This window comes from Mobula birostris, chromosome 4 (assembly GCF_030028105.1).
Source record: "Mobula birostris isolate sMobBir1 chromosome 4, sMobBir1.hap1, whole genome shotgun sequence".
Taxonomy (NCBI): Eukaryota; Metazoa; Chordata; class Chondrichthyes; order Myliobatiformes; family Myliobatidae; genus Mobula; species Mobula birostris.
Genome location: NC_092373.1, coordinates 88,191,366 through 88,218,434, shown reverse-complemented (window position 1 = coordinate 88,218,434; position 27,069 = coordinate 88,191,366). Strand labels below are relative to the sequence as shown.

The 27,069-nt window shown below is 41.7% G+C and overlaps 1 protein-coding gene across 4 annotated transcripts in view; it reads right to left on the bottom strand.

The window, feature by feature from the left end:
• The window catches only part of LOC140196465 (glypican-5-like), a 648,398-nt gene extending 621,590 nt beyond the window's left edge, over window positions 1–26,808 (bottom strand). For all 4 annotated transcript variants that reach the window (XM_072255728.1, XM_072255729.1, XM_072255730.1 and 1 more), the window contains exon 1: window positions 26,399–26,808. In XM_072255728.1, coding sequence (XP_072111829.1) covers window positions 26,399–26,555 — 157 coding nt within the window. In that variant the 5' untranslated portion in view covers window positions 26,556–26,808. The remainder of the gene's footprint in view (window positions 1–26,398) is intronic.
• Window positions 26,809–27,069: the final 261 nt, after the last annotated feature.

Sequence of the window (27,069 nt, the reverse complement as noted above, 5' to 3'; positions counted from 1 at the left end):
AGATCTTTCACATGACAAAGCTTGATCACACAGTCTACCTCGTCCTGGCCTTTGCACTTTCTCTACCCACACTGAATTTTCTCTGATTTCTTTTTCTCCTACTTCAATGTACTTATGTATGGAACAACCAGTCTGGGGACATGCAGACAGAAGTTCTTCCCACAGCAAATAATACACCAATTATCATATGACAGGTTGCAAAAACTCTGATGAAAAAAGGTCAACTGAGAAGACACTGGAAAAATATTGAAGGATGTGTCCAAAGCCTGCTTGAAGAATTGTAACAACCCCATAGATTTCTGGGCACCTCTGGCCCACAGTGACTCAACGTTTTGCAGCAATATATTTCGAATAGCATTGGGAACTTCAAGATGGTGCTCTTACCTCATGTCAGCCATGGGTTTAAGCTATGCCTCAGTAATGCACCAGAGAGTCAGCCTGGATTCTGGAGTGGGATTTGAAACCTGAACCTACAGATACTGTAGTGTTACAAAGGAGATAATGAAAAGCACAAAGACTGGAACTCATGATGGAAAGACAAACTGGTTAATGGGCAATCATTTCTTGTATAGATTACCCTGTAAGATCCAACTAGCTTGAAAATAAGTCAAACTTTTAGAATCCTCTTTCAAGTACTTGACTATATCACGTATGCACATGGCGACTACTCAATTACAGGCAACAATGTAGGAAGAACCATCAGAGCTGGCATTAGTTCATCATCACCTTACATCATTCTTTCCAAATTACTGTCTTCCTCACCCTCTTCCTCTGCCCCACCCCCACCCACTCTTCTATACTGAGTCCATTATAAAACTGCAATCAAAAGGCAAATAAATCAATTATCTCTGCTTCATTAACATATTAATTTATTTATTATTATATTAATAAATCCTGCTTCATTATTTTTTGAAGTTGCTAAGCCTTCAGAGGGATCCTAGCAATAGATTACAGTCAAAATAATGGAGGGATAATCCATTTTCTAGCTGGTAGAAGGATCTTGAATAAGGAGACATATTTCAACATAAGAGACCATTGATTGAAAACTGAGATGTGTGCAAGTTTCTCACTGCAGAGGGAGTGGTGAATCTCTGGTATTTTCTACCCCAGACAGCTGTGGGGGTTGGATCATTATAACTATTTAAAGTGCTGGTAGATTTTTTTTTGAAATAGTGGTCAAAGTCAAGTTTATTGTCATATGCACAAATACCATTAAAAATTTAAACCTGAACTTGCTTGAGCAGTACCACAAGCAGGGAACATTAACCACAACATAAAATTATACAAACTTATACAAGAAAGAACACAATTTGAACAAAAAAACACAAAGCCCACTGTAGTGCAAAATTGGTCACAGTGCTGCTATACCAAGGTGGTAATTAGGGTTGTGATGGTGGATTCACGAACCAAGTGATTGAGGGAAGTCGCTGTTCTTACACTTGGTGCTGTGGGACAAGATTTCTGTACTTCCTGGCCAATTGTAGCTGGGAAATGAGCTCATTACAGTACTAAGAAGGACAATGGGAGAGGGATCTGGGGCGGAGCAACCATGATCATATTTAATGGTAGAGGAAAAGACTGATACTATCCACCTTATTTGTGCTTCTCAATTTTAAACACTTCAAAAAAGGTCACCCCGCATTCTCCTACGTTCCAAGGTATGAAGGCCCAGCCAGATAGTCATTGACGATTTAACTATTAATTGATCTGTATATCATTTTAATCCTCATTTTACATGCCTTACAACAAAAACAAATATTGAAGGTCATTCCTGAAGAAAGGTCTCTGCCTGAAACATCGAATATTTATTCATTTCCATAGATGCTGCCTTGACCTGCTGAGTTCCTCCAGCATTTTGTGTGTGCTGTTATTGAAAATCACGGCATCCATTGTTGCCATGCATCAATCAAGCCACTGGCAGACACGAGCTTAAGTGACAGGAAGCATCAAACTCTGTTGTCAGATTGGCATTGAAGGAATTAAACTGGGAAATGTTAACTAACCTAATGCAAAAGACGTGCGAAAACCAGCAAAGACTTAAGAGGGGACAGGCTGGCTTTGTGAAGTAACTGTAAGCAAAATAGGGCAATCTATCAAATCTTTGTGGTTAACTTCAGAACAATCAACAATAGTGATAGTCTTTTGATTGTCCCAATGTCCCACTGATAGCATGTTTAAAATAGACCAGCTCTTGAATCCAAAGGCTGATAAGAAAGCTACCTTTTGTGCTTCTGTAACCAAATGTGGTTAGATACTGCTGCTCAGTGTGATGTCTAGGCTCTTACACAGACACTCAATCCAGGACAATGGTTCAGAAACATGATGTTAAAGTAGCTATAGAAAGAACCAGGAGAAATAACAGAGCAACTACCTCACAGCAACAGAGACTCAGGTTCAATCCTGACCTCTGGTGCTATCTGCATGGCACCTGCACATCCTCCCAATGACTCTGTGGATTGCCCCTCATATGTGGGTAGATGGATTAACTGGCCACTGTAAAATTATCCTAGTGCGTAGGTGAATGGTGGAATCTGGGAAACTTGATGGGAATGAAGGGAGTAAAGACAACGGACTTAATATAGGATTAAGGTAAGTGGCTTCAGTGGGCTGAACCTATTTCGGTGCGGTATTCTTCTATGACTGTAAAACTCAATCAACTAAAAAGAAAGGAATCATGCAAATAAATCAAAGTACAGAGTTCATGTTTGGGCTATGGTCTTAGAACTCTTTGATATGTCAAAAAAGAAGAGCAGGTACCCCGCATGAAAACTATCTATCCCATTTTGCTATTGTGCCCACAAGAGGCATTGGAACAAGTGACCAAAAGCATTGTCAAAGAGGAAGGTTTTACGGTGTAAGCAAAGGAGAGGTTGCGGATCAGAGAGAGCTGAGAAGATAAGCACCAAAAGGTGGGCCAAGGTAATCGGGAATCTTCAAGACTAGACTTAGGAACACAGAGGATAGTAGGGCAGAGGAGGTTACAGAGAAGCGGAGAGGTGAGGCTAAAGGAGGACCTTAAACGACAATGAGCAACCTGACCACTTAAATAGCCTTTTAAAAAAGCAGCAACAGCTGAAAGCCTTGGCTAAAACCAAGTACAGATTGAGTATACCTTATCTGAAATGCTTGAGGCCAGAAGCATTTTGGACTTTTTCAGATTTTGAAATATTTAAGGAAACAGTTTGGGATTGGCATCACTTCCGACTATATTTATGTGCCATTGGTAAGCAGTCTTTGTCTTACCCTTGTTGATCACACATATGTACTCAACAGTAAAAATTATTGCCTACCATAAATATAATGAAAATATACTGTGTGCACGGGAACAAAAACAGTTCAACAGCTTCAGGAGAATACCTGAATACCAGAACAACAAACAGTCTCCACCTACAATGTCCTGTTTTGATTAAAAATTTACAGTACACTCTTTGTATTTTTACTCTTTTTTAGATTTTATATAAGGTATAAATACAATCAGCATTGTAGTCTTGCTCTGGTGTTAGAATTTCATCAGCAACACTGAAAATTTAACACCATTACGTAAGGTATAAAAACCAATCGGCATTGTAGACTTGTTCTGGTGCTAGATTTTCATAATCATTAGGCGTTTTAAATACTTAAAGCTGTGCCTTTTCTTAAATTGCTGCAACCAGCTTGCTGAATATTCAGAATTACCTTCAATTTTCAGATTGTTGCGAAAGATCTTTGCTTGTTAATTTATCAGCATACGTTGAGCAGCATATACATTCAGTCAGGTGCTGATGGTACACGATCAAGATCTTGAATTTTGCTTTAGGCAGTGTTTTTCTATTTTTCATTAACTTCTGTTCATTACCTATGCGAGGTGACTTCTCAGAACTCTCTACAACACACAGAGGTCTGTCATATCAGCACGTCAAAAAAAAAGATTTGGGAAGTTTTCTGATAAGGGGTCTCAACCTATACATTACTGTGTAAAGTTGCTGCTTCAATCCAAGTCTCCATTATCTTATTCCCAGTAGCAGTAGGAATTCCCATTACTTGTAAAAGGGCTGTCTGGCAGTCAGACAATGTTGATTCCTTTGTGGCAGTCTGCCAGGGTACCTCCTGATGTGGGGACCAGTGACTGTTAAGCCAATTAAGCAGGTTGTATGATTAAACATCTTCCTTTCCATGCTCCAGCACTAAGCTATTCCCCCAACGCTACCAGATCTCAAAATCCCCATTTGCTTGCAGATGATTACTGCAAATACCAACAGCAGAAACAATTCATTACCAAAAATTAGAAATTCACAAGAATCCAAAGCCATATCATTTACTCACGGGGTCTGGTATGAATATTTTCAGCAGCTAATATGACCTTCATTGTTGACGCCAGTCTAGACATTGCTATTCTAAATGGACAGCATTTATTAAATAAGATGCAGGAATGCTGGAGAGCCCACCAGAAACATTTCCACTGATTCTAATTCAGTGTTGGGGACACAGCATGTTCTGGCTATTCTAATACGGGTCCCTGCAGGAACAGGTTAACTGAACAAAGAGATGGCCAATTCACTATGGGTGGATTATCATCTCACACTATAAAGGGTACAACTGCATCACTTTGGAATCATTACATATTGGCTCAATGAATGCTGTGCCCATTTGGAAAATCAGCCTTTTACTCTCAAGCCGGCATACTGCCAACACCACTCTCCTGCCAACCTCTCCCTCAGGAGTACAACCACTGAATTATCTTAGTCTATATCTTTACACTCTAATCGTAACCCTTGTCAATTCAACTCCATTTACAAAAAACAGAGGGTTGCTTAGAAATCAAGAAAACTTTGAACGTCTTTTATCTGAAACTTTTTCCAAACACATCATTTTCTATGAGGAGGAAAACTGGAATTGTTAAAAGGTTTGGAAGCAAACAGAGTATTCAGGTCACTGTAACGTCAGTGATCACAGCAAACCAAAATTAATCCCATTGCCAGACACCCTCACCTTAACCCTGAATCTACTTCAAATATGTTTCTAAAATTGATAGTGAATCAGTTGTGAAGCAAAGATATGGAGGTGCAGTAAGGGGGAACAGATCTGAAAAATGGTGTTAAAGTGATAGGAGCTGTTCAGAGAAAGTTTACTGGCTGATACCAGAGTTGGACAGGTTGTTTCATGAAGAATAATTGCTCAGGTTTGTATTTAGTGAAGTTTAAAAGAATGACGAGAGATTTGATTGAAGTATGTAAGATCACGAGAAGTCCTGACAGAGTAGATGGGGGTGGGGGGGTTGGGGGTTTGGAGGGGGGGGAAGGACAGCTCCTTTCTCAAGAGCAAGAGGCCACCATTTGGAAGTGAACAATGGAAATAAAACATTTTAAAGACAGGCAGATGGATATTTCATAAGCAAAGCGGTGGGTGGGCAAGAATGCTGCATTGAAATTACAATTGGACCAGCCATGAGCTGATTAAATGATGGAGCAGGCCAGCAGCCAAATAGCCGATTCCTACCTGTAATTCATACATTAGCTCGTATCTCCAAAATACCAAAGTTCACCATGCCCTAATAACAAACCCAACTTCCTAATCTCAGAGACTATTTTAGATTAACAATAACTTTGTTGTTAATTGTACCACCAGGATACAGTCATTCTCTAGTCACTCCAAAATGCCTTTCATAATCCTGAAAATCCTAATTAAATGTCTTGTCTAATATATTAAGACCTGCTGAACCCTACCGTTTGTTAAGTATGGAATCCTGTGAATCTCTGCGGCATTCACACTGCTTTTTTTTATATGCTTAACAAGTTCCAAGTCATGGAGGACTGTGGCACAAACAACAGTGAACAAACGTATAATTTTTTCTTTACTCCACCATCCAAAGCCCCTAACCAAAGTTATGAAGTGCATATGTTCTTGGATTTTCATTCCAAAAATCTAAATAAGTAATGTGACGTTAAGAGTTCAAATCTCACCACAGCAGCTGAGAAATATAAATTTTAGTTAATCAGGTAAACCTGGGCTGAAAAGCCAGTGTCAGCAGAGTGAACCACCGGCCAGGGCAGTACAGCACAGAAGCAAGCCCCTTGAACAACTCATCCAGGAAGTCGTCCATCTCAACTAGTCCCATTTGCCTGTGTTTGGCCCATAACTCTGTAAAGTTTCCTCGTCCATACTAATGGTGAGTATTGTAATTTTAACAAACCATCTACCATTTAAGGAAGGAAATGATCCTTATCTAGGCTGGTCCCAAAGTGATTCAGGGCCCACAGAATTGTGTTTGATTTCTAACTGCTCCAAAATGTTGACCAGTTTGAGGGCAATTAGAGATGGCTAATAAATGATGGTCTTGCAGGTGAAGCTTCCACCTCATGAATAAATTAGCAAAAAAATGCTTGCTATTTTATCTCACCTGCTTCAAGAGTCTTGTATTCTTGATATCTCAATTTGTTTAAAGAGATTTCAATTTCTCTGCACTGAGTGCTCACACCCATGCCAATAACACAGGCTTCTTGAAACTAAGATGCACAAGCCTCCTGTCCATCTGTACCACTCCTCAGTTTTCATCATCCTGAAGACCTCTGCCTAGCTTCCACTTATTGCTACTCCAGCATTCATCTTGTGTTGTAAACTAATCCTGGGTCCAACACATGTATCCTCATTCCTTGGCCACGGTGATGCATTGTCTTATAGAGCATATCTAACCTTTCTGAAGAAGTCTTAAAATTCATTGATACTTTATGTAGTATCAAACTCTCCAGTTTTTGAAATACTTTCAATGAACCTGTGCAAATTGCCTTTTATTCTTCTATGCAGCTGCTAATTTGCCCTCAAATTATACATGCAGCATAACAGCTGGAATAACAGTACAGAAGGCCCATCAGGTCTCTGTCAGCAAAGCAGTTATCGTGGTTCCATTCCTCATGTCCTTTCTCCATATATCTGAAAACTACTTTTTCTCCAGGCCCTGAATGAATCTGTTTACAATTCTTTTAAACCTGCATGCACCACCGGCTCCTGAACCAACACCTTCCTGTGCAACTGGATCCTCGACTTCCTGGCCAACAGATTGCAATCATTACAGATAAGCAGCAATGGCTCTGCCACAGTTATCATCAACACTGTTGCCCACAAGGCTGTGTCCTCGGTCCCCTACTCTTCTCCCTCTACACTCATGACTGCATGGGCGGATTCGGATCTAACTTCATATACAAGTTTACAGAGACCAGCGTATCTCAAATAAGAATGAATCACCGTACAGGAAGGAGAGCCTAGTGGCATGGCGTCATAATAGTAACCTTTTCTTCAACGTCAACAAAACAAAAGCAATAGTCATTATCTTCAGGAATGGTGGAGGGGGCAGTGCACATCCACCTGTTTACATCAACAGCACCAAAGTCCAGAGAGTTGAGAATTTCAAAATCCTAGGGACGAACATAGCCAGTAACCTGTCCTGGTCTAACTATGTAGACATCATGGTCAAGAAAGCTCTCCAGTGGCTCTACTTCAAAAGAGTAAAGAAATTTGGCATGTTCCCTTTGACCTTCACTGATTTTTATTGATACACCACAGAAAGCATTCTATCTGGATGCATCCACAGATTGATGCTGCAAATGCTCTGCCCAGGGTCACCAGAAACTGCAAAGAGCTGTGGGCATGACACAGTATATCATGGAATCCAGCCTCTCCTCAATGGACCGTATACGTACCTCGCTGCCTCGGAAAAGTAGTCAGTGTAATCAAAGACCCCACCCCTCTGGATATTCTCTCTTCTCCACCTCCCATCAGGCAAAAGGTACAAAAGCCTGAAAGCATGTACCAACAGGTTCAGGGCAGCTTCAGTCCTGCTGTATTATGAGCATTGAACAGCTCCTAGTTCAATAAGATGGACTCTTGACCATACAATCCATCTTGTGACCTTGCATTTTATTGTCCACCTGCACTGCACTTTCCCTGGAACTGTAACACTTTATTTTGCACTCATTGTTTTCCTTTGTACTACCTCAGAGCACTTATGTAATTAAATAATCTACATGGAGGGCTTTTAAAACAAGCTTTTTGCTATACCTCAGTAATGTAACAATAATAAACCAATTTAACTTGACCAGTCTGCTAATGGAAACAGGAGACTGTGGATGCTGCAATCAGTTGAGAATAGCTAATCCATTGAATTGAGCTCCCTCAAAGCTGCTGGAGAACAGTCCCAGGGTTGCTGGTCTTGGGCAAGGTTTAATAGACTCTGTTTGAAGATTGAACTCTGTAGTTCACATTATGTGTTTCTGGTTTTGGTCTCTTCTTTTAATTGTTGTGCAATTTTGATCAGGGCAGCCTGCAAATAATGAATGACAGAGTGTTAGATTGAGCTGAACTGAACTGAACATGCCTGGACTTATTCGATGACTTTGTGGGTTGGTTTTCTCCCTGCTTTTTTTAAACCGTTGGCACAATTTGCTTTTTGTTTGTGCATTGAGGGTTCGAAGTTTCTCTTTGAAAAGATTCCATGGTTTTCTTTGTTTCATGGCAGGGTTGTATACTGCATATGTACTTTAAATATGTACTTCGAATCTTTGAAAAGTTTTCCTCCATTCAATCTATTAAAATCTGTCAGAATCTTGTCCCTTTATCAAATCTCCCTACCTTTACAGCTCCAAGTAGACCACCAGTTTCAAGTCTCATCTTAAAGCTGAAAATAACCATGGTACCCCTCTCATTTTACTCTTAATCTTCTTCAGGATCTTTCCATCCTTCCTACAGTTAGGTGACAGAATTGGATGCAGTTGTGGCCTGACCAGTGTATTATACAAGTTAAATACAAAGGTCACTGACTTAAAACATTAAAACATTAACTATTTCTTTTACCACAGATGTTGCGTAACCTGTCAGGTATTTCAAACATTATATTCAGTTTAATATAATTGTATTTTTGTATTCCATGTCTCTGTTTATGAAAACCCAGATCCCATTTATTTTGCTAATTATTCTTTAAATGTGTCCTGGCACTACTGAAACTGCAATTGGAATTGGTTTGTTATTTTCACATGTACTGAGGCATCAAAGATTTGTGCACGTGTACACTCATGTCCCTCACCTTTAGAACTGTTATTTTGTTTGTATCCTCTTTTGGCATTTCTTCCAGTCTACTGTTTTACACTTTGCACTTCTAAGTTTCATCAGCTCCTTGTCCACCCACTCTGCCAGCCTGTCTGTACACTACTGCAGACTATTGCTGTTCTCCACACTTTTAACTACATTTCCAAACTTGTGTTATCCACCGAGTCGGAATTTTTACCTGTGTCCAAGTCATTAATACGGTATATATCTAATCATGATCCCTGCAGAACACCTTGGTCCCAATCTTACAGTGTGAAAAATCACACACTCTGCTAGACCATATTTTCTGTCATTAAGCCATTCTCCTGTCCATGATAGTACTACTTCTTCAAATTCATAGACTTCAACTCTCCTAACTGATATTACATCCTCCAACATTCTTTACTGGTCTGACAGTTTAAGAATACTTTGTGCGTTCACAGATGTTCCACTCAACTAATTTGCCTTGGATAATAATTACTGGTTCTCACTTAATTGTTATTTCTCACCAGAATTCTGGTTACCCCCTGGTAATATTTGCCCATTATTTCTATCCATTGGACTTCGTGAAGCTTTTCCAATCATTTAATAATCTTGCTCCATCCTAACTGCAATTGACTTTCTCCACCTCTGTACTGCCACAGATTAAATTCTATACTATTTGACTCCTACTTCCTCTCAAAAGGACTTGCTTTGACACATCTTCCACAAAGCCAATCCTCACTCCACTGTTATGTAGCTTCATCCTCTCTGTTTATGTTGGCAATGCAGTCATACACACAAGAGATTCTGCAGATGCTGGAAATCCAAAGCAACACACACAAAATGCTGGAGGAACTCAGCAGGTCAGGCAACATCTGTGAAAATTAATACACAGTTGATGTTTCAGGCCAAGACCCTTCAGCAAGACTGGAAAGAAAATGAGGTGGGGTGAGGTGAAAGAGTAAAAGCTAGAAGATGATAGGAGAAGCCAGATGGGTGGGGAGGGGAAATGAAGTAAGAAGCTGGGAGATAATAGGTGGGAAAGATAAAAGGCTCGAGAAGGAATCTGCTAGGGGAAGAGAGTGGACCATGGGAGAAAGGAAAAGAGGAGGGGCACTAGGGGGAGGTGACAGACAAGTGAGGTGAAGAGGTAAGAGAAAGGCCAGAGTTGGGAAATGGAGAAGGAAGTGGGAGGGGTAAATTACCCGAAGTTGGAGAAATTGAAGTTCACGCCTTCAGGTTGGAGGCTACCCAAACGGAATAGAAGGTGTTGCTCCTCTAATCTGAGAGTGGCCTCATCATGGCAGGAAAGAAGGCCATGAACCAACATGTTGGATTGGGAATGGGAATTAGTATTGAAATGGTTGGCCACCAGGAAATTCTGCTTTTGCAGATTGAGCAGAGGTGCTCAAACTAATTAGTTTTGAGGCTGAATCAGGAGAACTGGACACAGTAGACAACCCCAATAGATTTGCAGGTAAAGTGTTGCCTCACCTGGAAGGATGGCTTGGGGCCCTGAATGGAGGTGAACAGATAGGTGTAGCACTTCTTCCACTTACAGGGATAAGTGCCAGAAGGGAGATTAGTGCGGAGGGACGAATGGACAAGGTAATCACGGAAGGAGTGAGTGAGGGGGGGGGGGAGAAAGAAAAGATAAAGATTGGTTTGATAGTAGGGTCCCACTGAAGTTGGCAGAAGTTGTGTTGGATGTGAAGGCTCATGGGGTGGTAGGTGAGGACAAGAAGAACTCTATCCCTGTTAAGGAGGCAGGAAAATGGGGCGAGTGCAGATGTCCAGGAAATAGAGGAGATGTAGGCGAAGGCAGCATCAAAGGTGAAGGAAGGGAATCCCCATTCTTTGAAGAGGGAGGACATCTCTGACATCATGGAAAGGAAAGCCTCATCCTGGGAACAGATGCAAAGGAACTGAGAAAAGGGAATGCTATTTTTACAGGAGACAGTGTGGAAAGAGGTATGGTTCAGATAGCTGTGGTATATGGTAGGTTTATAAAATATTTCAGTAGACAATTTGTCTCCAGAGATAGAGGCGGAGAGATGGACAAAGGGGAGAGAGGTGTCAGAAATGGACCAAGTGAATTTAAGGGCAGGGTGAAAGTTGGAGACAAAGTTGATGAAATTGACGAGCTCAACCTGGGTGTATGAAGCAGCACCAATGCAGTCATCGATGTAGCACGGAAACAGGTGGGAAGCATTACCGGGGAGGCTTGGAACATGGACTGTTCCACGTCGCCAACAAAAGGGACGCATAGCTGATGCCCACAGCTGCATCTTCCATTTGGAGAAAGCAGGAGGAACTGAAACAGAAATTGTTCTGTGAGGACCAGTTCCAGCAGACAGAGGGATGGAGGAGGCTGTCATACATACATTGCCTTTGTTGATCTTCCATTTAATCTGTTTAGTGAATTTTACAAGACACCATGCAATGAGGGCCCTTTTCTTACTGTAAACGGTTAGACCCTCTCTAAATCTAACACTTATGAGTTTCATTGGTTTAAGCAAGCTAATTGATTGATCTTTCACCACCTTTCAATGTTTTTTCTCAAACATCCTTCACCCTGGCATGCAAGGAATTATCTGAGATTCCACACTATCACTTTTCAGAACCTACTGCAAATCTTTCCATAATCATCATACGGCATATCCCTCACACCACCACCATTCTAGTGCTTGTGGTTCCTTTGGACTGTGCTTAGCTTCAACATATGGCAGTGTTCCTCTGGACCATCTACCTCTCAATCAACATCAACAACCACTTTAACCTTCTCTAAAGCTTGACTGATGAGCATGCCAGTAACACAAGGATAGTTCACAGTACCAATGGGCCTTGTTTTCCCAATGTCCATTCACCCATCGCACTCACATACTCCACCGTCAACATCACCGCTCCTATCATGTCTGCAGCATTGCCACTGACATACGATCGAAAATATTCAGCGTAGGAACCCTCTAGTGGCGTTTCAAAACCAGTTACCTCTATCATTTGATGGTAAGCACCCTGGCACATTGCCCTCCAAGTCGTACACCATCCTGACTTGGAAAAAAGATTCTCATTCCTTCATTCTCTCTGGGTCCATCTCCTGGCACCTACACAATAGCACAAAGTGACTGGTTCAAAAAGACAACGTGCATCACCTCTCCTTCTCAAGGAGTGAGCTATCATTGCCAGCCTTAATGCTGATTTCCACAACCTTCCTACAAACTGAAAAATGTCATAATAATTTTCTTCAATTAAGGATTCCGTTTTTTTATGTAAATCTTCTGACTGGGCTCATGGGGACCAAATATTGTACTACGCACCAAGGCTTGCCCACGCTGTCAGCCTTCTCTTACTACAGAGAAATGTACAACATTGGCCTGCACTCACACAGATCAAACTCTATGAGTTCACTTATCACAAGCATTTATTATAATAAAAAGGCACTAACATCTAAAAGCCTCCAGTCAAACCCTTTGAAAGTCTCATTTTGGCAGGTCTAGTTGAGTGTTTTATATATATAAAATATATATATTTCAGTTTCAAATTCTGAACCGTCAGAATAATGATGATACAGGTCATCCCCAGGCACAGCCTGTGCACAAGTGAGTGTTTGGAAAACCAGTGGGATGGATTTGCTGACTGCTCCAGCGGTGCAGGTATCTTCTGTTGGTGGGACAGAGCATTTCCACTTGCCTTCTCTTCCTCAGTCCTATCCACCACCACCACCCTTTCCCTCAAGCCACAACAATCAAGGGCTGGTTCGAGCCGAGCCGAGCAGAGGTGAGAGCACTGATTCAGAAAGGCCAGAGGGCGGCCACTCTTTCAGCACCTGCTCACCCTCTCATTACAGTTATTTCTTTGCATTTCTGACATGAACAGTTCAGGTTGCAAACAGTTCTGACAGGAAAGGAATCCCCTCGTAATCTGGGACATCTTGTATTGTATTGAGAAGTCTGCTGTGTGCAGCAAGAAGGATCAGAACAGAGAGACTTTACATTTGAGCAGCAGAATACCAAACAGAACTTTCATAAAGCCAAAAATGTATGTTTATTTGATTCCTTTTAAAAACAATTGACAGCACAAGTAACACTTCCAACTATTATCATTAGGTGACTTGACAGAGTGCAGAATTGATTCATAAGGATATTGCATGGATTGGAGAACTTGAGTTGTGGGAATAGACTGGGCTCTCTTCCCCTGGAGTGAAGAATCCCAAGGGGTGACCTGATTGAAATACATAAAAATGTAATTACCCTTTCTCCACATCGCCCCCACAAATGAGGGCCTAGGTTTAAAGTGAGAGGAAAGAGCTTTAACAGGGATTGGTTGTGTTTTCTTTATACACAGTGAGTGATTGATACCTACTATGCACTACCAGAGGGGGCATTGGAATCACTTTCAATTGGTATGTTTTAGACAGGCATTTGAATAGACAAGGCATAGAAGGATATGGACCTATTACAGACAAAGGAGATTAGAGCAGATGGGGGTAAAGGATGACATAGACTTGGTGGACCAACGAGCCCATTTCTGTGCTGTACAAATCTAAAACTATGAAACATTGAGAACTCTTTCTTCTATTGTCAGGGATGATAGAAATCTGAAACACAATTCCCCAAAAGGCTAGAATTCTAAGGATTGAACGCTTCTCCTGCTGAGTAAATGTAACTGTGATATAGATCCAGGGCAGCTGAGGCACTAAGGATCCAATGAAAAGTTGAAACAGACATAGATTATTTGTTACACGTATATCGAAACATACAGTGAAACGCGTTGTTTTTGTCACCGTTTGCGATGTGCTGAGGGCAGCCCGCAAGCGTCACCATGCTCCCACAACTTTCTAATCTTAACTGGTACGTCGTTTTGGAATGTGGGAGGAAACCACATCCAGAGGAAATCCACATATTCACAGGAAGAATGTCCAAAGTCCTTACAGACAGCAGCAGGATTGAATCCCAATTTTTTGATCGCTGGTGTTGTAAAGCATTATGTTAACTGCCATTGTACTGCCCATAGTTTAGGAAGCTGAATTATCTACTTGCTTCCAACATTATTTTGAGCTCATCCTTTTCTTCCAATGTGAATAAGAGGATATGCAGCTTAATTTGAGGCTCAGCGAACTTGGCAAGTTTTCTGTAACAAGGAAAAAGCCCGGTGTTCCATGTGTTGACAAGTGATCCGCTATACAGTTTTTAAGGATGTACACCTCTTCTTCTCCCCATCCCAATATTTACTGAATTCCACTATTGGTACCAGTCACTCCCACACATACCCTGAACAAACTCCCGTCTTTTATTCCCAAATCACTATCTCAATGGATCTGCATTTCCACGGACAACAATATTACCCTCTGTCTCACCCTACTGACCTTTCTTCAGATGCGACTGGAATGCATGGAATGCTGCTGGGCTACTCTGCTACAATAGGCATCACCTTTTCCCCCTCTCTCTGCATCTACAATTGTATGTCAATTTCCTTTTACTGTGGGCATCCGTTAGTCTTGCGAGACCATGGATCTGCACCTGGAAAATCTTCACTCTCCAGGGCGCAGGCCTGTGCAAGGTTGTATGAAAGACCAGCAGTTGCCCATGCTGCAAGTCCCCCCCCTCCACGACACCGATGTTGTCCAAGGGAAGGGCAAGGGCCGATACAGCTTGGCACCAGTGTCGTCGCAGAGCACTGTGTGGTTAAGTGCCTTGCTCAAGGACGCAACACGCTGCCTTGGCTGGGGCTCGAACTCACGACTTTCAGGTCGCTAGTCGAATGCCTTAACCACTTGGCCACGTGCCCACCATATTACTGGCAAGACAGCAAAATTAATTGCATGTCAGTCCACTCCTTCCGTATCTCAAAGGAGATCGCACAAAGCAGGAATGCCCAAGTCAGGAGACAAACGTGGAGCGGGAGGACAAGAGGAATTCCTTTTGCTTCCAGTTTGGTGATCTGACAAGCAGGAAGGTTTCTGCTGATGGTTAATTCCTGAGAGACAAGAACCAGTTTTTGTGTTTACAAATCTCCGTCAGGGGAAATATTTTTAAAATTTCACATCAGGGAGCTCCTCCTGGGGCTGGGTTAATACTACTCAAAGAGGTAAAAACACAAACATCCTGAAATAAATTAAACAATTTTCTACAGATTACATCATAACTGGAAGGGTCCTCTCAAAATTCTTGAGGATATAGAACTTCCAGTTAACCAACCCTCCTAAACAGTCACCCAATTTATGGCACCAGATTTTAAGTTCATATTCACATTGCCTCAATGTTCAACAGTCTAGGAACTAGATATAAAATGGTGCCAGACTGCTGTGACAGGAGTTTCATGACCACCGTGTTAAAAGGTGTAATCTTAACAGTGTTCAACAAGACTTAACTCCACAACAGGTAGTGTGACATGGCTCTCTGCCAGATTCTTTGCACAACCTCATAGTAGCAAGGATACCTTGCTCAAGTACACTCTTGATATCAGATAAGGTCTTGAACCTCTGCAGGTAAATGGTTAGCAACACCTGGGACCTATGGAGGTTACTATCTTCATAGAATTTGACCTGGCTGTTCCCCAAGGTCTGCCTGGAAGCCTCCTGATAAATGTCAGCAAAGCTTAACACTGCCCTACAATGTATCAACTGAAATTCCCGAGTCAATTCCAAAACGCCCATGGAACAGTGATCAGTAAATGGTAACTCTGGAATATCTTTGGCAAATCACCACTCAGCTCCATCAGAAACTGAATTTGTTTCAGGGCTCTTAATTTGATGATTGTATAAACTTGCTGAGTGCATCATAATCTGTTAGTTTACTGTCACACACACCACAGAGGATGCGTGAGTACAGCTGCAATACTGTGGATAAGCAGAGAGCCGAGGAGTCAACAGGCAGAAGGAACAAAGCCACTCTCCCACTCCCATCCTCGTCTAGGTTGTCAGGTTCAAGCTGCATCCCAGATATTTGAGCTATTATCCACACTTATGCTTCTGTGTCATAACGAAGGACCGTCGGGTGTTCAGAGGTATTCTCCCTCAGAAGGGGCACTGAGCCAAGGTACTGTCTAACCATACAGAGAGATGGAAAATTTCTTATAACAGTTTTTTTAATGAAGGCTAATGAAGGATCCAAGTTTCTGGACAATATTTATTGTTCACACAATACCACAAAGAAGCAGATTATGTAATTATTATTAAATTACTGTGTGAGAGTTAGCAGTATGTAAACCTAGTCCCATGTTCCTCATTATTAGTATTATAATGACCTCAAGAAATAAAGTGAACTATTTAGGCTGGAGGTGCAAGTAAGGCGGTAAAAATCAAATGAGTATCACGACAAATGAGGCTGGTATGACATCATGATAATTTATTTTTATTGTTATTCAACCACAGGACAAAGACGTCACCACCAGCACCAGCTCTATGATCCAGCCTGAAATTAGTAACGTTTTTAGGTTAAGAGCCACATGATCAGACTGACCAGGCAAGGACATCAGTGAACCAGATAGCATGTTTTAATAATCCAGTAGCATTATAGTCGCCATTAGCAAAGCAAACTGTTTGCCCTATTTAGTTACTTGGATTTAACTTCTTCTGTTGCCAGAGTGAGATCTGAACGTGTGATTCTGGAGCCTTTATTCTGTTTACTAGTCAAGTAACTTAATAACTCCACCAGTCATACCTTGTGGAAACGTGGGGTTAAGCCATATCATACATCTGTTCGTACAATCTAAATTGGCACTCCAGTTCTGACCAAATACAGTGATTCCAGTTAATTGGGACACATTATGACCGGTACATTTCAGCCCAAATGAGTGGCTGCCCCAATTAGCTGAAATCACATGGAAATAGTTAAGAAGGTATATGAGAAAAGACAAACTACTGTTCAAGTGAGTAACAAAGTATGCATTTAAATGAAATACATACAAACTGGTACACTACCAACATTACTGTTTGTTGTGTATCGTATCCAAAGAAACCTCTGTAGGAGGGTTTCTAAGGTGGAAAAATCATTGTACTAGGGCAGTTCCACTCTCTCAACCTTGAAAGTCCAGCGCCAGTGGTACGAGTAGAAGTCACATTGGGTTCTTCTGTGTCTCTTCCTGCCCTTCATCCTCCACATAGCATTGCAGAACCACCCTCCTGGCAGTTGGATCTCACTATAGATCTCTTCTGCCCAGTCTGCTAGGAGCTGACTTTGCACACTAGGACAGGCATGTCCCTATCCCACTGGGGTATGAGACCCACCAGCTACCATCACCTGGTTTAGCCCCCTTGTGTATCGGGGTGTGGCCGCCGTCGCACACAAACAGCTAATGGAGCCTCAAGTGAGAGCCGAGTGTCTGGTGGGGACCAAAAGAATGTTCAAGATGATCGTTGATACATTCAAATTCTTCATAGTTCCTCACTTATTGTAGTGAATTTATTTCATTTTCACTCCCAGCTGTTTCTGGCATTTCAAAGTCTGAATGCTTGAAACCGCAGTGAGCAAAACAGCCTTGAATTATCTTACTACATATTTCTTGGCAACTATCAGTGACAAAAAAAATTACTGCTTTCTGAACACAAAAACACGTTTCTGATGCTATTTAAAAACTGTTCGCTCTCAGCACAGCATAGTGACAAATGGTCACACAAGTGCACACAACTGGTGCTAGTTAGAAGCAGTTCGACAGCAGTCTCCTGTCCAATTAAGCAACATACTCTCCCAAATAAACGAAGGCAATCCTGGCTATTTTCTTGATTAGTTTTTGTTCTTTAACCAGAATTCACTGCACACTTTTTTTGAATAAGGTATAAATCAAGGTTCACTATTCCTAAGTGTTAAACTGCCCTGTTTTCCTATTATCAGAGTACATATGTGTCACCATATACAACCCCGAGATTAATTTTCTTGTGGGCATACTCAATAAATCTATAGAACAGTAACTATAACAGGATCAGTGAACGATCAACCAGAGGGCAGAAGACAACAAACTGTGCAAATGTAAATATAAATAAATACAATAAATAAGGAGAACATGAGATAACAAGGTAAAGAGTCATTAAAATTAAATTATTGGTTGTGGGAATATCTCAATGGATGGGCAAGTGTGGATAGTTATTCTCTTTTGTTCAGCAGCCTGATGGTTGAAGGATAATAACTGTTCTTGAACCTGGTGGTGCGAATCCCAAGGCTCTTGTACCTTTTACCTGATGGCAGTAGCGAGAAAAGAGAATGTCCTGGGTGGTGGGGATCTCTGATGATGGATGCTGCTTTCCTACAACAGTGTTTCATGTAGATGTGCTCAATGGTTGGAAGGGCTTTAACTGTGATGTTCTGAGTCAAACCCACTACCTTTTGCAGGATTTTTATACTCAATGGCATTGATGTTTCCACACCAGGTCATGATGTGGCCAGTCAATGCACCCTCCACTACGCATCTATAGATGTTTGTCAAAGTTTTTAATGTCATGCCAAATCTGCACAGACTCCTAAGGAAGTAGAGGTGCTGCTGTGCTTTCTTTGCAATTGCAGTTATGTGCTGGGACCAGGAAGATCCTCCGAAACACCCAGGAATCTAAAGTCCTCTATCCTTCCAGTAAGGAGAGGCTCATGGACCTCTGGTTTCCCTTTCCTTAAGTCTATTATCAGTTCCTTGGTCTTGCTGACATTGAATGAGAGGTTGTTGTTATGACACCACTCAACCAAATTTTCAGTCTCCCTCTTGTATGCTGATTCATCACCAGCTTTGACTCAGCCTGCGACAGTGGTGTCATCAGCAAACTTGAATATCGCATTGGAGTGGTGCTTAGCTATACAGTCATAGTGAGTAGAACACTGGCTAAGCACACGGCCCTGTGGTGCGACTGTGCTGATGGAAATCGTGGAGCTGGTGTTGTTGCCAATCCAAGTTGACTGGGGCCCCAAGGAAATCCAGGATCCAATTGCACAAGGATATATTGAGGCCAAAGTAAGTAGGTTCCAGAAATTATAGGTTCGTTTTGAGGGGATGATGGTGTTAAATGCTTCCGTTTTAAGCACACAACCCATAATGCTACAGCCTAAAGCAGGAGGCTACTTTCCGCTTTGTCTTCAGTTCCACTCCAGCTGCCACACAGTGCAGGAGGAATCAGTGTAATGCAGGACATAGAATTGCTGGCCCACAGCTCCAGCCATGCAGGTTCAATGCTGTCTGTGTGGAGTTCACAATTTCTCCCTCAGATCATGTTGGTTTGCAATAGATGTTCAATCTTCTTCTCACATCCCAAGTAGTTGTAGGTTGGGGTAGGTTAGTTGGCTGCTGTAAAAGGTCACTGGTGATCCCCCCGATGATCCAGTGATTTCAGTCTCCCAGGCCAACCTGAGTACAGGCGTCACCCCATGAAAAGTGTCCAGACCAGATGGGGTACCAGGCCAGGTACTGAGGACTTGTGCTGATCAACTGGCTGGAGTGTTCACTGATATCTTTAATCTCTCACTTCAACAGTCTGAGGTTCTTACCTGCTTCAAGCAGACTTCAATTATACCAGTGCCTAAGAATGTGGTAACCTGCCTCACTGACTAGCATCCAGTAGCACTTACACCCACAGTGATGAATTGTTTTGAGAGGCTGGTGATGAAACATATCAACTCCTGCCCGAGAAGCAACTTGGATCGACTCCAATTTGTCTACCAGAGCAACAGATGCCATCTCATTGGCTCTTCACTCAACCTTGGAACATCTGGACAGCAAAGCCACATATATCAGAACGTTCTTTATTAAAGACCTTCAAGATCTTGGCCTCAATAACTCCTTGTGCAATTGGATATTTGATTTCCTCACTTGCAGACCCCAGTCAGTTCATTTTGGCAACAGCATCTCCTCCACAATCTACATCAGCAGAGCTGCACCCAAAGGCCATCTGCTTAGCCCCCTGCTCTACTGACTTTACACATGGCTATATGGCGAGGCACAGCTCCATTAGCATATCCAAGTTTGCTGTCATGGGACTAATTAAAGGTGAAGTGGTGATGAATCATCATTCAGGAGGGAGATTGAAAATCCAGCTGAGTTTTGCCACACCAACAAACTCTTACTCAATGTCAGCGAGACCAAGGAACTGATTATTGATTTCAGGTGGAGGAACTCAGAGACTCATGAGGCAGTCCTCATCGGTGGATCAGAGGTGGAGAGAGGGTCAGCAACTTTAAATTCCTTGGCATTATCAGTTTGGAGGTCCCGTCCTGGGCTCAGCACTAAGTGCCATTACAAAGAAATCCCAGCAGTGTCTCTTTCAGAGTTTGCAAAGATATGGCATGACATCTAAATCTCGGGCAAACTTCTATAGATGTGTGAAGAAAAAGAAGAAGAAAGCCCTTAACTCTAAGTGGAGTCATCGGGACGCCATCATGACGGCATTTTTTTAGCAGGCTTTCTTATTTTTATGAGACCGAGTTGCTAGTTCGATGCTCAACCCAGCAGGGATGGAAAGTATGCAAGGGAGCCGGCTGGATTCGAACTCGGGAGCCTTTACTCCAAAGTCCGGTGCTGATGCCACTACGCCACCAGCCGGCTTTACAGATGTGTAGTGAAAAGTAAATTGACTGGCTGCATCACAGACTGACATGAAAGCACCAATGCCCCAAATGCAAAATCCTGCAAAAAGTAGCGCATACAGCCCAATCCACCACAGCTAAAGCCCTCCTCACCATTGAGCATACTTACACGAAGCATTGCACAGGAAAGCAACATCCAACAACAGGGACACCCACCACCCAGGTCATGCACTCTTCTTACTGCTGCCATCAAGACCTCAGGACTCACACCACCAGGTTCAGGAAGAGTTATTATCCCTCAACCATCTAGCCCTTCAACCAAAGGGGCTAACCTCACTCACCCCATTACTAAACTGTTCCTACAACGTATGGACATGCTGTCAAGGGCTCTTCATATTCTCAATATTTATTGCTTATTTATTCATTATTATTTATTTATTTTTGTATTTGCACAGTTTGTTTTAATTTGAACACTGGTTGAATACCCAAGTTGGTGTGATCCTTTGTTGATTCCATATGGTTATTCTATTATGGATTTATTGAGTATGCCCTCAAGAATATGAATCTCAGGATTGTATATGGTGAGATATATGTATTTGATAATAAATTTACTTTGAACTTTGGTGTGTACTGTATTTTGGTAAAGTCTGGAGGAAGCCAATGGTAATGTTAGGAAATAAAATGGGTTAGTGGTAAAATAGGTGCTTAGAACATAGAGCAGTACAGCACAGGAACAGGCCCTTCAGCCCACAATGTGTTTGATAGTCTTGTGCACTCACTGCGCCAAAGGGCCTAATTCCATGCAGCATTTGTCTCTGACTCTGTCTCTCACAAATGCTCCACCTACGTACCCAAGTTGAAAACTTGGATCTGGACGGCAGTGACAATTGCCCGATTTTCAACGTTCCTTTCTTATGAGGCTTTGCTTCCACTTAAAAACAGAGTAGCCTCATAGTCTTCATTCAGCCTGAGATTTAACATGCGAGCCTGCAAAACTACTTGGAGTTTTGATAGAGCAAATAAGGGGGGAATTGTTTCCATTGCCAGGACGTTTGATTAGCAAAGGAAACAATTATCATAATAATTATACAATAATTATTTTTAAAAATCAATATTCATTGACAATAAAGCAAAGTATTGTGGCTAAATAGCTAATTCTTTCAAAGTACTGATGTAGGTATAAAGAGCTTAATTTTTTTGGTTAGTTCTACAAGCCAATGACACAAATGGAATGGATTCATTCACCCCTTGTGGTAGAAACGTTTTAATTTAAATGGTTCAGTGAGACAAACCACTTTTGAACTTTGAGGAAAATTCAAGCCATGCCAAGTTTCAAACTACATGGGTCAGCTTTACCCAATCAACATTAGGATGAACGAACACCACCAGTTACATAATAGGTAGGATGTGAGTTTGCTGCCAGGCCAGAAGCAAACTTGCTTATCTCTCTACTGAGATAATGCAGCAACAAAGTACTTGTTCGAGATTTGTCATCTACAAAGCTTGGGAATCCTGTAAAGGATTAGTACAACCAGAAACTGGTGTATGAAACTCATCAATACACAACAGAGAAAGTTCAGATTCCAGCTTCAGTTTGTACTAAGCTCCTGTACCTAGTTGCAGCCACTGCAACTGCTCCCCAGATTATGGAAGGGAGAGTCTGTGAATGGGTGGCATGCTGTGTTTAATATTTCAGTAATATTGTAAGTATATTGTTTGATTAAGAATGCTTGCATAAATAATTCATTACGTGTTATATGTAAAAGTATGTGAATAGCATATGTCATCACGCCATGCCATATGTTCGCACCTTGCTTAAAGTAAAAACAAAACTAGACACATTACCCCTGGACTCCCATATTTTGCTTTCAATTAAACTTATGTTTTAGAGTTACAAAACATGTGGGGATGAACAAGTTTTAAAACAAACCTGAAACAACTACCTAACCAATTGAAGCACAGCGAGACATCTGAGTTCTTTTTTTAAAAAGCACAGTACTTTCCCCACTCCACCAACCCCCCTTCAGAGCAGCACATCTCTTCAGAAAAGGAGACAGATGATAGAGTTTAAAAAAGGCAGAAAACTGATGTATTCATGAGTTCAAAAACAGTGAGTACTGGATGATAATAATCATAAATAACAAAAAAGCAGAAATTTCAGGCTACAAGGGAAAGTAAGACACATTCAAATGCACAAGAGATAACTGGACTATGTATACTGAAAGGATTGACCAGTATTTCAAAGCCAATTAAACAGCCAATAAGTAGCGGGTGCCAGTTTTGCTGAGTACATTGGGTTTAAAGGCATACAGTTTGCTTAGAAATTTGAATGCTCCAACCAAACCAGCCAAAATGAGCTTTGCTGATATCATGAAAATAATGCAGGAACATTTAGAATCAAAACCATTGTTGATTGCAGAAGGCTTTAGGTTTCATAAGCAGAATCAAAAGGAAGGGGTCCAGTGTGCGAGGCTGAATTGAAGATATTGTTTGAGCATTGTCCGTTCAATAATGGGCTTAATGATACACTGAGAGATCATTTGGTTTGGGGAATCTTACAAGAAAGCATTCAAAAACAACTCTGAACTGAAGTGCAATTTGCATTCAAAAGAGCAGTTGAAAGAGCTGTATGAATGGAAACAGCAGAGTGACACAATTAATTGCAATCAGAGATGAAACTGAGCAAGAACAAAATTGCAACATCTGAAAAGAAACTGGCCTTGCTGAACAAATTGTATTCCTGTTGCAGCAGGGGCTCACATATGCCCCAGACCAATGCAGATTTAAAGGCGAAACTTGCAAAAAATCCAACAAGTAGGACACATACAAAGAGCATGTTGGGCAGACAAAAATAGACTACATAGGAAAGAGATAAAGATAAAAATTCAAGTTGCAATTTCAAAAAGACCCTTAATCTGCATGCTCTTGATGAAAATCCCTATAATAATGAGTGACAGAGGACTGAGTAGCCTTGAGATTTACAGTGTGGAAATAATAGATAAGCAATATAGCTTACACCAGAAGTGAACAGCAAATTAATTAAAATGGAATTGGACATTGTCTCCACTGTTTCAGTCATGCCATTCAAACTCATTTTGTGGAATCTCAAAGAGCCTGCAGATATCCAACTACAAACTTTTACTGGAGAAAAGACAACTCTCATGTTAGTGAAATATAACAACTAACAAGCTACAGTGCTATGTGGTAAAAATAGGAGGACTAGCATTGTGGGGATGTGATTGGCTGAGACAACTACAACGTGACTGGAGATCCATCCACTATTTGCATGCCACATCCCCTGCAATAGAGTCAACTGAAAGCAAATAAAGAAATGTACTGGATGATGCCAAAATGTTCAAACATGGCACTGGAAAACTCAAACATATCAAGGATACAATAGTGTTAATTGAAAATGCCATACCTCAGTTTTACAAAGCCTGTCCAGTTCTTTATACCATCTGTAATAAAGTAGCCAGTGAGCCAGATCACATGGAGGCTGAGTGGAGCCAATGGGCAGTGTCAGTGGTCCCAGTAGCCAAGATGAATAGATCTGTCAGGATCTCTGGTGATTTTAAGGTCACTATCAACCCAGTACTGAAAGAAGATCAATTCTCTCTGCCCTGGAAAGAGGATATGTTTTCAAATCTTTCTGGGGGGTAACACTTCAACAAAGTGGAATTAGCTGTGGCCTACCTACAGATTGAGATGGAAGAGTCTAAAGTGTTTCTCACCATAAGCACTCACAAAGGGCTTTATCACTATAATAGGCTTATTTTTGGAGTAGCATCTGCACTTGAACCCTGGCAGAAAGCTATGGACCAGGTGCTGCAAGGCAATCCAGTCACTCTTTGTCAACTGATGACAAGCAACATCTACAAAATCTCAAGATAGTGTTAAAAATATTAGATTAAATATTTGTCTCAAGCTGTCCTGGGACAAAAATAAAAAGATTATGGGCTTAGAGTATGTCATAACAAGAGTGATTTTTTTTTAAACCAAACATCACATACTGTAGTCACATCATCGACACACAAGGATCTTACTAGTGTACTTAGAAAATTCAAACAGTGGTGGATGCCCCAAGGCCAAAGGACATTTCACAGTTGCAGTGCTTTTTAGGATTTGTCAATTACTACAATAGGTTCCTGCCAAACCTGGCTACTTCTCTCCACCTCAAACTCATTTAGGCAGATCAGGAAGAAATGACAATTGACAAAGCAGTGTGAAGTAGCTTTCCAAATGGTAAAGGAAATTGCGAAGTCAGACACTGAACTCCCACATTATGATACAGATTGTCTGTTGAACCCTACTATGCATTGTTCGGGATGCCAGCACGTCCAGAAGAAAGGTGTCCAGCGTCAACTCTACAGCTATCAAAACCACTTCCTGCAGTCCCAGAGTCAACCCCCACAACCACCATGGAGGAGGCTCCAGAACCTGAGGTCAGGAAAGACATTATCCCACAGGAGAAAGAAATCCTCCACAACAGTTAAATTTTTAGGATTGAATGAAACAATTTAAAATTTACTATGCTGTGGATGTCTATATAGTAGTTGTATCATTTAGTATACTGTGCATATAAATTGAGATACATTCTATATTGAGCTGGAGGTTATAGCTCAGCAGGGATCTGTGTTGTGAATTTAATATTTCAGTAATATCTGAGTAATCTTGTAAATATATTGTTTGATTAAGCATACTTGGTCATTGAAATAATTGATTACAGGTTATATGTAAAAGAACGTGAATGGCATACGTCATCACACCTTACGAGTGTGCCTCGCTAAAACTAAAACAGAAACTAGACATGTTATCTCTGGGCTCCCATCTTTTGTTTTCAATTAATTTTATGCCTTAGAGTTGCAAAACATAACAGATGAAGTGTGTGGGATGTAAGGTAAGGGGTAGATTCAGACAATGGGTGAACCTAGTCATTGATATTCACTGCCCCCTGCTGGGCAGTCTATAATCATTAACGACAGCATTTCATTCAACTGAGAGCCACCCATTGGAGGAACTGCAAGGTGTCACAGCCACACCATCACGTATTAGAACAGGAAGAAGCGCAAGATGGGATCGGCTCACGTGCAACAAGGCAACATAATCACATTGCTCTCTTTCGATTCTTACAAACAACAAAATTCTAGCTTTCCGCTTTAATTCCCACTTCGAAGCAAAGAGATCCGTTCTGGCAATGCAAAGCTGTACCAAAAGCTAAAGCAAATATCTCAATTTTCGTTAATCAGTACAATTTAGATCACAATATCGGCAACCATCAGGAGCATTTAAGCCGAGGGTTATCGAATTTATGTGAAAAAAGAGCTGGAAACACAGTTACATCCTGACAGCAACACTGCTGGTGAAATTACTACACATTCCATTCAGAATTAAAACTTCAGAATTTGCGATCTGCAGATTGCTCAATTACTACCATCCTCCTCGCTCTCCTTCCCTAAACTTCCTTCAGTCCCTCCACTACCACTCCACTTTCCTTTCCCTCCTCACTTCCTCTTGCTTCGGGAAGACTATGATGCGTGACCGGCGGAGTCACTCGTAAATGACACTGCAGGACAGCTTGAGACAAATTGGACTGTGACTCCCGCTTCTATCATTTATTCAAGGAGGATTTGATCAGCCATTTGCCGGAGTCACACTTTGCCCCGTTTAACCCCAACGCCGCCGCCGTGCATAAGTCAGAAAGACAACACATTTCAAAATTAGCCCCAGCAGTAACAAATCCAGGTATAAAGTCGCGTTTTGCGAATATTTTAAGAAACACATTTGAGGACACTGCAGATGGAATATGCAAACAATAAAAAAAGATAAGTTGCATTGGTTTTGGAGGCGTTGTGTTGCAAACTGACCTCTCCCGGGAGTGTCGGGCACCAACTTGAGTGGTCCTATTTGCCGGAGTTGGAATGCAGTTCGCACTTCGTGGCAGCTTGGACTTTTCAGGTGCACCCCGCTAAACCAACCGCAGAACAACACCAGAGGCACAGCACACTTGAAGCTCCCTTCCATTTCGCAGGTACAACGGGAACACACGCACACACCAGCAGCTCGTCCACTCTCCTCTCCTCCCGGCCTTTCTCCCCACTTTTAGCAGAACTTTTTCCCCCCTCTCTCTGAAAGTTTAGCCCCTCATCCTTGGCTGGGAGAATCTGGGATCTCCAGGACTGTGTTATCTTTCGGTTCTTTAAAATCTCGCTGCGCTAACTTGGCAGAGGGGAAAGGAAAGGGACGAGTTGTGACTAGTGTCCCGGTCTATTCGGTTGTGCGGTGTCCTCGGAGAGTGGTGCTCGGGATGTCTGCAGCGGTTAGCCCATTGGTTCGCTATTCTTAGTCCTGACACACTGCCGAAGCTTCCTTTAAAGTACCACCGCTCTCAACAAACGCCCCATTGTTCAACCGCTGCACTTGTCCCTTTAAATTCCGCCGCTCTCCTTTTGATATTTCGGATAGAACTGTTTATGTTTATATAATGGTCCGTGCAATAACGGTAGTGAGAAAGCGTTAGATTAAGCATCGACTTCAA